Below are 11479 nucleotides of genomic sequence, written 5' to 3' on the forward strand. Positions count from 1 at the left end.
GAGCAATAGTGCAATATTATTAGCAAGAGAAAAAAATGGAGAAGACATGAGCATAGAAAAAAAGAGAGATGAAAAGTCACTTCAAACAATCCTCCAAATATGATGAGTTTGGATGTGATTGTTTTATGAATTTGGTATTTATAGATACCACTAAAAAGTCCTTCAAAATTTCTCTAATACAACAATCCTTTAAAATCTCTATATTTTTAATACCAATAAATTATTTTTAAGTTGTAAAAAGTCTCAAATGAATACCAATGAATTTTAATGGACTCTTAGAAAAATCTTGAAAATCCAGATTAAATACAACACTGGATTGTTTTTAAGTAACATAAAATTCTGATCGAATACCAACGAATTTTTTTACTAAAAAAAAAATCTTTTAAAATCCTATGAAATCCTAAACCAATACACTCCCTAAGACTTTTCTAAAATTAACTACATATCTATGAATATTTTTTTAATTTTTGTTGTTCATTTAATATGTTTATGTCAATTACAATTAGATCCATTGAATTTAATTATAGTTGATGAATGAGTAATATAAATTAAGTGCTTAGCCTCATTCATATTCACATAAACATCCGGTGATAACATAATTGTGGAGGGATGGGTTCTCATGTTGTTGAAACTGTTTATGAATGTCTTGTGAAGCCATTAGGCTCAAGCAAAGAGTCAAGCCGAATATGCAATTTAACACCTTGGGATATTGGGTTGATTTCTTGGCGCTACATCCAGAATGGTATATTATTTAAGGAGCAGACAACTCCGCTTGTTAATGATAAAGATAATGTGGAAACTTTGTTGAACCTTCTCAAGCACACTCTTTCCCTTACCCTCTTCCACTTTTACCCCTTGGCTGGCCGTCTTGCCACACAAAAGACCAAAGACTCTTCCTCTTATACTATTTTTGTTGATTGCAACAATAGTCCTGGAGCTAGGTTCATCTATGCAACGTTGGATATGACCATATCCAACATCCTTTCCCCTATTGACGTTCCTCCTATCGTTCATTCACTCTTTGATCACCATAATGTAGTCGACCATGATGGTCACACCATGCCACTGTTTTCTGTTAAAGTCACCAAACTACTGGATGGTCTTTTCATAGGTTGTTCCATGAACCATGCCGTAGGTGATGGGACTTCTTTTTTTAATTTCATTAAAGCATGGTTTGAGATCATAAATGTTCAATGTAACGTCAAAGGGCCTTTATCTCATGTTTCCATTTCACACAGTCCAATACATAATCGGTGGTTTCCCGATGGTTGCGGTCCCTTCATCAATCTTCCCTTAAAAGAGGAGGATATGTCTATTAGCATATCTGAAGCACCAAAGCTGAGACTGAGAATCTTCCACTTTTCAGGAGAGTCTATAGCAAAACTGAAAGCAAAGGCCAATGAGGAGTTCAAAACCACTGAAATCAGTTCATTCCAATCCTTAGTAGCACATGTTTGGAGATCCATAACGCGTGCACGCCACCTACCATATGATCAGAAAACAAGTTGCAAAGTGAGCATAGATAATCGATCCAGAATGGAACCACCTTTGGGACAGGAGTACTTTGGAAACGCATTTAGTAAGAGAAGTGCAGAGAGCACGGCAGGTGAATTGCTTGAACATGATCTAGGGTGGGCAGCATGGAAGGTGCACCTCACTGTCGCAAACTACAACGACAAAGTGGCGAGACATTTGCTGAAGGAGTGGCTGCAAAGTCCAGTGCTAAACGTACTTGATTCTGCTATTGACCCATGCGGTGTGAGCATTTCAAGTTCACCCAGGTTCAACCCGTATGGCCAACGTTTAGGGACTTTGAAAGGGATAGCAATTTTGAGTGGCTTTAATAATAAGTTTGATGGGCAAGTTGGATTGTACCCCGGAGCTGAAGGAGGCGGAAGCATAGATGTAGAACTGAGCCTTTCGCATCATGCAATGAATGCTCTAGAATCGGATGAAGACTTTATGAGACTCGTTTCTACGAAAAAGAATACCCCTTCCAAAATCTGACTTTAAATATATTAGTTAAGTTTATTTTATAAAATTAAAGTTTATTATTATATATACTATAAATTTTTTTTATATGTTTAGTTTAATTTTTTTAAAGTTTAATATGACATATTAATTTATTTAAAAATTTATTTTACATTAATAATGTTAAACATAACAATAAATTTAATTTTAAATAAGTCAACAATTATATTATATATTGAGTTTTTTAATTTATATGATAAAAAAATAATTTATTTTATTAATATGAAAATTTAGAATTTAAAATAAAAATTAAATTAATTTACGAGAGATAATTCATTCATATCACACATAACTTATAATGAAAGAAGATAATATTATCCGAAAAAATAATTCTAAATATTTTTTATATCTCACTTGAAGTATTCTAAATAATTAATCATAAAGATGAAGGAAAAAAGTTAGCAAAGATGTTGTTAGAGTTTTTATTTTTAATTTGTTAATTTCATTCTAAATAATTAATCATAAAGATGAAAGAAAAAGGTTAGCAAAGATGTTGCTAGAGTTTTTATTTTTGATTTGTTAATTTCGTTCCAACAAAAAATATACAACGTTTAAGTGTATTAAAAATGTCAAAATTATTAATAATTTAAATTTTTGTATTATAAATTTATTTATATAATTATATTATCAATAATGTAATATATATTATTTTTATTATATCATATAGATAATAAATATAATGAGATTTAACAAGTTTTTTTTTTATAATAAATCCAAGGCTATTTTTTTTAAATAACTAAACTTTTTTTAAAAGATTAAACCTAACTTTTAACCGAATATATCATAGATCACTATTTAAGATATCACCTATTCACATACTACTATTAATATGTAGTGAAGATTTTTCACTCTTGGCAACTGGACTAAGTTTCATTGTAGTAATTTTATATTGTCCTCAGGAATTTGTGATACTAGTAATTTCCTATCTTGTTTACGGAGAACATGGATGAAATATTGATTTAAATTTATAATAAAGAAAATAAAAGCAATAGTACAAATTTAATAGAAAACTTTATATGAGAAAGAGATTGCATTCAAATATATTTTCTAGCTCCTTTAATCTTCATCAAATAAATATTGTTCCAATTCTATTACTTCCACGTTCATTAATTAACTCAACCAGATTCTTCAAACTTGAGTCATAAGGTGATTAATCCTAAATATGCTTCCTCTATGCTTCAAATAAATATTGTTAATTTCTTGTTTATGAATCAGAAATAGTGTTGTTCACTTGTGAAATTTCAGAGTAGTACTCTGGTTGATGTATTTTTATGTGTGAACAAAAATAATATGTTCAAAATAAGTATTAATATCAGAATTTTATAACAGAAAAGTTTAATGGGATCATAATAATTGATACATAAAATTAATTAAAATATAAATGTGTTTCTTATCGACATATGCAGATTAAATTTTTAATTTTTATAATATGGTTGAGTTTCGATTTTAGTATTTGTAAAAAAAAAATTATTTCTAAAATTTATAAATTAGTGTTTTTTTTTATTCTTATGAAAAGAGGAAATTTTGGTTTTAATTTTTATAAAATATTTTTATTTGATTTTTATTTCTCTAAAATTTAAACTTACTATTTGTAAGTCCTAACAATAATTTTAAAGTAGATAAATAACTGCTACTTTAAGGATTTAATTTTTTTTAGAGGTGTCAAATGCTAACATAATTAATATCACTAACAATCATAGGTAATATACTTAAGATAACCATTTAACCTTTTAAGAAGTAGTGGTTGTGGGTGGTATCATTCATGTGATAGCGTAGGTGCACGTAATGGTGGACAATGATTTATGCTAATTAATTATAAAACGGTTGAAAATTATTTTATTCATGTGATGTGTTGAGCCTTTTAGTTGCACTCTTTGATTATGTGCAACTTATCCCTTCATGGTGTCTGTTCGTTTGTCAAAAATTCAATTATTTTTCTTCTCCTAAATTATCATTTGATTTATGCAACTCTGAATAGTAGTCTTGTTTGTAGTTCTATTGCCTATTTATAATGTCCTTTACATGTTCTTGTTGAAATTTATAGTTGACTTAATTTGTTTGCCTCTTAGTAAACTAGATGTAATCCTTGGAATGGACTAGTTATCCATATTCTCTTAAACTACTTTGATAAAACAATTTCTTTTAGTTAGAGTAAGAGTACAAATTTTATTTCTAACAACCAAATTAACTTGTTTTAAAAGAAAATGAAGAAGTATATATGTTGCTTTCTTGTTTAAAACTTGAGAAAGAAATTGAGATAGGTGACATTCCTCTAATGAGAGAGTTTCTTGAGGTATTACCTATATATGTAACTAGTTTACCACCTGAGAGAAAGACTAAATTTTCTATAGATTTAGTATTTAGTATTGCCTCTATATCCATAACACCGTATTGGATGCCTTATACAGTGTTAGTTGAACTTAATAAGCAATTAGAGGAACTTATAGAGAAAAAAAATCATTAGACCTAGTGTATCACCTTGGGAAACACTTGTGTTGTTAGTGAAAAACAAAGAAATGAGTATGAGGTTGTGTACAAACTACCACCAACTCAAGAAGGTAACCATTGAGAATAAGTATCTCTTGCCTAGGATAGACGACCTTATGAACCAGTTAGTGGGAGCGCGTGTCTTTAGTAAGATAGATTTAAGATCCGGATAGCATTAAATTTGAGTGAAGTCTGAGGATATTCTAAATACTACTTTTAGGACTTGTTAGATGTACTATGAGTTTTTAGTCATGCCTTTTGATTTGACTAATGCACCTGGTATCTTTATGGATTACATGAATAACATTTTTTATCCCTACCTTGATAGATTTGTAGTAGTTTTTATAAATGTTATTCTAGTGTATTCTAAGAACAGGGAGGAACATACTAAGAAACTTAGAGTACTATTGTAAACTTTTAAGGATAGACAACTCTTTGCCAAACCATCTAATTGTAAATTTTGGTGGAATGAGGTTAATTTTCTGGGACATCATTTCTAGAGGAGGTATATCCGTAGATCTTTCTAAGGTAGAAATTGTGCTTGAGTTGAAGGGGCCTAAATTTGTTTTTGAGATTAGGAGTTTCTTGGGATTAGTTGGTTACTATAGGAGGTTTATAGAAAACTTCTCTAGGTTGGCTTTACCTTGAGTACTAAGCTGACTAGGAAAAAACAACCTTTTTTGTGGGACTCTACATGTGAGGAGAACTTCCAAGAGCATAAGAGGAGGTTAACTAATGCACCCATTGGAGTGTTACCTAACCCTAGTGAAACCTTTGTAGAATATTATGATGCTTCTAAGATGGGTAGGAGGGGGTGCTTATGTAGAAAGGTAAGGTACTAGCTTATGCATCTAGGCAATTGAAGATCCATGACAAAACTACCATCCCCATGACTTGGAGTTAGCAGTCATAGTCCTTGTCCTTAAGTTGTGGAGAAATTACTTTTATGGTTTAAGATTTGAGGTTTTTAGTGCCCAAAAGAGCCTTAGATACCTATTTGACCAAAAATAATTAAATGAGACAAAAGAGGTGGTTATAACTTCTTGAGGATTATGAATTTAAGCTTAAGTATCACCAAAGTAAAGTCAATGTAGTGGCTGACACCTGGAGTAAGAAATCTTTACAGTTATCATCCTTGATGATTAGGGAGTTTGACCTTCTGGAGGAATTCAAAGACCTTAGTCTAGTGTGGGAATTGACCTCTAGTAGCGTTAAGTTAGGAACCTTGAGAGTGACTAATAATTTAGTGGATGAAATTAAAGAGGGCTAGAAAATAGATCAACTCTTGTTATATCAAATGGAGAAGTGGAAGTTAGGAAAGAATAGTGACTTTAGAGCGGATTAAAACACCCCATTTTCTATAAAATATAATATAAGTATTTTATTAATAATTTGGGGTGTTTTTATTTTTATTAATAATGAGAGTTGATTAATATTTATTTTATTATTAATATTATTATATTGTGATAATTAAAAGTGTTGCTTTTAATGATTGTAGTAATTATTTTTATATGAATATATTGTAAGGTTTTATAATTAAAAGTTATATTATTCAATTATTTATTATTAAGTAATAGGGAAGGGAATTAATAACTAAGGTTAAGTGTTTTAACTCGAGGGTTAAAGAGAGATTAAGGTTTTAAAAAAAATAGTTTTCTATCAAAACCTTTTACGCTTTCATTTTACTTATGCATTTTAGAGCTCGGACAATAGAAGTAAGTAGGAAATCACACTAGAATCTGTAACAGCCCAAATTTTCACTGGGCCATGGGCCCAATTCGTTGCCTGGAACGGGTCGTTTTGAAAGTGAAACGGGCCGTTCCGGAATAAAGAAATTGCCTAAAATACATAGTTGAGAACGGGTCGTTCCGGTTGGAGAACGGGCCGTTCTGGTTTGGAGAACGGCCCGTTCTGAAAGTAGAACGGCCGTTCTGCTGGGATTGAGAACGGGCCGTTCCGGTGTTGGAACGGGTCGTTCCAGTTGAGATTTTTGCTTGGTTCTGGAGGGTCCAGAACGGCCGTTCCACTTTTGGAACGGGCCGTTCCGGGTTAGCTGAGGTAGCTTCCTATAAATAGGAGGCCTTACCTCTCATTTTCACACATCTCTCATTCTCTCTTCCTATTCTCTTCTGTTCTTCCTTCTTCCCCTCTTCTTCTCTCTGAAGACCATGGGGCACTTAGAGAAGGAGACAAAGAGATTCCTGTTGTAGTTTCAATTGCTGTTTATCCAGGTACGGGGGAAAAGAGATTATTTATATGTAGAGTTACATGAGGGAATTGGGTAGAGGAAGAGCCCCTTAAGATTATGAGTAATTTTATAATTATTTCTGTTTGGAGAATTATTGGTCTCATGTGATTCTGTATATAATTAGGACTATAAATATATGATTAATTTGTAAAAATGATGCTTTGGGAGGGAGAACGAAATAATAGAAAAGTGTCTGTAAGCTAGGTTTAGGAAAAAATTGGATTATTTCTGTTTGAGGAATTAATGATACCATTAGATTTTGTATGTGTTGAGGATTAGAAATATATATTTAATTTGTAAGAATGATGATCTGAGAGAGAAAACGAAATTGTAGAAAAGTGCCTGTGAGTTAGGTTTTGGAACAATTGGGGTTTTACTATTTATGTTAAGATTGTATTAAATTGATAATTCCATTGATTATTATATTAATTTTTGAATGTTATTGTTATATTACTTGATAAAAATTGATGATTTAGATGTGAATTGCTTGAGATGTATGAAACCATTTTGGACTTATCTGATGTGTGTATGGAATTGAACTACGAGATGTTGTAAGGAATGTGAATGAGATGTGATTGTGGTTCTTCACACCTATGACTAGGGGTGAGCACGACCCGGGATTGTTACATGGGTATCGTGACCTTGGTTAACATGTCAGGGGTGAGCACGACCCTAGGTTAGGGGTAACGTGACCTTGGCACATTGTTATATCAGGGGTGAGCATGGCCCGGGATTGTTACATGGGTATCGTGACCTTGGTTAACATGTCAGGGGTGAGCACGGCCCTGGGTTGGGGGTAACGTGACCTTGATACAGTGTTATATCAGGGGTGAGCACGGCCTTGGATTGTTATATGGGTATCGTGACCTTGAATAACATGTCGGGGGTGAGTACGATCCTGGGCTAGATATGCTACAGGGGAATCGTGACCTTGGCACAGTGTTATATCAGGGGTGAGCACGGCCTTGGATTTTTAATTGGGTAGCGTGACCTTGGCATAGTGTGAAGTGCAAGATTTGTGATGAATGATGTGATTGAGAATTATGACGTGATGACGATGCATGATTGATTGAAATATTTATGAATATTAAGCTATAATGAGATAATATGTTGTGTTTCCTTATGTGCTATATATATAGATGTTTTCTTTTCTCACCGTACAACTTGTGGATGTTTTAGGTGAGGAAGATCCGGGCTATGAGTGGCATCTAGAATGTCAAAGTTGATTTATGGGTATGCTATGATATTGTGACATCGGGGCAGAGGATTTCTAGGATATGAATTGTATTTGTATATGGTGTTGAACCTATTATTTTGAAAACATTTTGTAACCTCTTATGTTTTATTTTCCAAGTTTCATTTTCAGACTATTTTAGATATTGAAGAATGTTTCTAAAGGTTTTTATGTGAACCCTTTTACCTACGTGAAAAATTTTATTTCCTTAGTTTATTTATATTATTACAATATATGTGTTGGGGTAGTAAGGGTGTCACAGAATCCACTACTACAAGATACGTTTTCTACATAGGTTTCGTGAAGCCATCTACATCGGTTCTGAAATCGATGTAGAATAGAGCGACGTAAAAAATATATAGATTTCTAATCGGTTCTACTGAAAATCGATGTAGATTTATGTCCTAATCTATATTAGTTTTAGGTGAACCGATGTAGATTTGTCTCCCCTTATTCCTAATCTCATTGTTCCCACATAGGACTTCCTGTTCAAGTGGATGGAGGGCATGTGTTTTATAAAATTGAACATTTTGCAAGCCAAAATAGCATTCAATCCAAATATGTATAAACATCTTATTCAAGGAAAGATAAATTAAATAGTACTTCTGTAACGCCTAATCGTATTAATATTAATCTCAGTAATATACATATATATATATATATATATATAACTAGAAAACACATGTATGATAATATTATACATTATACCATACCATAAGTACTTAACATTACATATTTTACAAAAGCGCGTAGTTGCTTTTTATATATATAGTACAGATTATTACATGCCTATCTACACATCCTATTTTTATTTTTTCTACTTCTATAATAATTACATAGGTGGTTGGAACAAATTTACGATAGGGTTCACGTGATTAGCTGGGGGTAAGTAAAAAGTCACAACGATGGATCCATCTATCACCGTGGGAACTTCTTGATAGGGAGAAAAAGTGAATGACGACACTGCTACCCCATTGAAAGTTACAGAGTTGGCGAGGGCATCGACACTCCAGGTGGTGCCAGAGAAAACAGCCGAAATGACTGAAGGGAAAGGAGCGGGTATCGCTGGAACATCCATCTATATTTACTTAATTATTTTTATGATTATATTACACAAGAAACATAAGGAGTAAGAACATTTTTCAAAGAAATATTTATAATCATAAAGCATGTGTAACAATAGTTAATATTAAACAATATATATATAAAATTTGAATTACACTTGCAGTGACTAGTCAGGATAAATGAGCATTATAATATATCAATCAGCGCAAGAATTTTTAATCATAATTTCTTACTCATTTAAATCCCCAAGGTCAAACCTCCAGCTACAAATAATTCAAATTTTATCTTCTATGGCCATAGAGCAATATTTATCTTTAAAACAAGTCAAAGACATTTTAACAAAATTATATTATAATCAATCATAAAACAATCACGCTAAATAAATTTGAGAATTTATCACTATTTAAACTTTAATAACATATACGTAAATAAAATATATTAAGAGCACCAATTAATAAAATGACAATGATAATTATTATAAAATAATTAAACAATATAAAATATGAACATATTTATAGGTGCAGTTTGAAATTCAAATTCGTAAGCACTTGCGTAATTTTTTGTACGGGGAATTTTACTGGTGCAGGTGTGAAGACTCATACTCATAGACTACTTGCTGACCTGACGTGGCACATGGATTCTCCGCTAAATATGCTTGCATACAGATTCCTTACACTTATAGTTATCTCTTCCTAAAAATATAAGACCATGTAGGATTCGAACCCAATACCAAGCACTTGAAGTCCTTAAGCACAAGGAGTGAAACCACTGAACCACTTTGTTTTATATGTCTATAAAATCATGTAAATTTATAATAAGTTATTTTTCATACACAATATTTATAATATAACTAATTAGTACACACACACACACACACACACATATAGAGCTGTCAAAACGGGAAACCCGGCCGGCCCGGCCCGGCCCACCACGGGTTGAGCTTTTGGTGGGCCAACCCAACCCGCCTCGTTTATTGGTGAGCTGGAAAAAATTTAGCCCAGCCCGGCCCACCACGGGTTGGTGGGCTAAACGGGTTGGCTCACCTAATTTGAAAAAATCACCTTATTTAAAAAAATGTAATCAAATTTAATGTCTAATCCTGCAAAAATAGTATGCACATAAGCTTTTCTAGAGAAAAGTAAATAAATTCCTACACTAATTACATAATTTGAAGAAGAAATACATAAAATTGAGAACCTATGATGGTCTATGAAGTTTTATTTGGCCCAACCCAATAGCAGAAGTTTTTTTTTTTTTTTTTTATGGGCTGGTGGGTCAGCCCGGCTCACCACGGGTTGAACCCGGGTGAGCCGGGTTGTTAGTGGGCCGGGTTTAAAATTGGCCCACACTGAAATTTGCAAAATTTTTTTAGCCCAACCCGGCTCGAACCCGTGGTGGGCCGGGTTGGCTCACCGGGCTGAGCCCATTTTGACAGCTCTACACACACACACACATATATATATATATATATATATATATATATATATTTATCTTACTGAACATAAAATTTTATAAAATAAAACACTATTTATTTATACTAATTAATTTAATTACCTATTAAAATATATAAGTTGTAATAGATAATTTTATATATAATCATAATATGATAAATATTTATAATATTGTTGGATGTCATCTATATATATATATATATAAGATAATATTGTATCATAAATTTAGAATATTACAATTCTCCCCTACTTACAGAAATTTCGTCCTCGAAATTTTTATTGCTTAGAAATAAATAAGGATAGTTTTCCCTGATTTTCTTTTCCAATTCCCACGTAGCATCTCTAGTAACATCATTCCAGATGACCTTTACCAGTGAAATCTGTTTGCCTCTCAACTGCTTGATCCTCCTGTCTGTGATCTGTACAGGCATTGTTTCAAATGTAAGGTTATCCTTTAATTGTACTGTATCAGGCATTATTACATGAGATGGATCAGAAATATATTTTCTTAATTGAGACACATGAAAAACATTGTGAAGATTAGAAAGAAAAGCAGGTAGAGAAATTTGGTAAGTAACAGGACCTATTTTTCTGAGAATTTGATAAGGACCAATAAATCGAGGTGTGAGTTTCTTTGATTTCATTACCCTACCAATACCAGTTGTTGGTGTAACTTTCAAAAATACATGATCACCTTCCTGAAATTCAAGAGGTCGCCTTCTTTTATCAGCATAACTTTTTTGTATGCTTTGAGTCGTTCTCAATTTTTCTTGAATTATTTTGATCTTTTCCGTGGTTTGTTGCACCAATTCAGGGCCCAAGATTAAATTTTCTCTTGTCTCAAACCAACACAAAGGAGTTCTACACCTTCTCCCATATAGAGCTTCATAGGGTGCCATACCTATGCTAGAATGAAAATTGTTGTTATACGTGAATTCAATCAAAGGCAAATATTGATCCCAA

General features: G+C 32.4%; 1 protein-coding gene across 1 annotated transcript; it reads left to right on the top strand.

Annotated features, from left to right (window-relative positions):
• The first annotated feature begins 404 nt into the window (after positions 1 to 404).
• LOC145957572 (putative acetyltransferase At3g50280) lies at positions 405 to 2029 on the top strand. Its single transcript, XM_083073946.1, has one exon. The coding sequence runs from the start codon at positions 610 to 612 to the stop codon at positions 2005 to 2007; it is 1398 nt and encodes a 465-aa protein (XP_082930072.1). The 5' UTR covers positions 405 to 609; the 3' UTR covers positions 2008 to 2029.
• The last annotated feature ends 9450 nt before the right edge of the window (positions 2030 to 11479 follow it).

This window comes from Cajanus cajan, chromosome 4 (genome assembly GCF_000230855.2).
Source record: "Cajanus cajan strain Asha chromosome 4, NIPB_CcT2T_4, whole genome shotgun sequence".
NCBI lineage: Eukaryota > Viridiplantae > Streptophyta > Magnoliopsida > Fabales > Fabaceae > Cajanus > Cajanus cajan.

Excerpts from the sequence above, each read along its gene's own strand:
- LOC145957572 (XM_083073946.1), top strand. The coding sequence starts at position 610 with ATGGGTTCTCATGTTGTTGAAACTGTTTATGAATGTCTTGTGAAGCCA.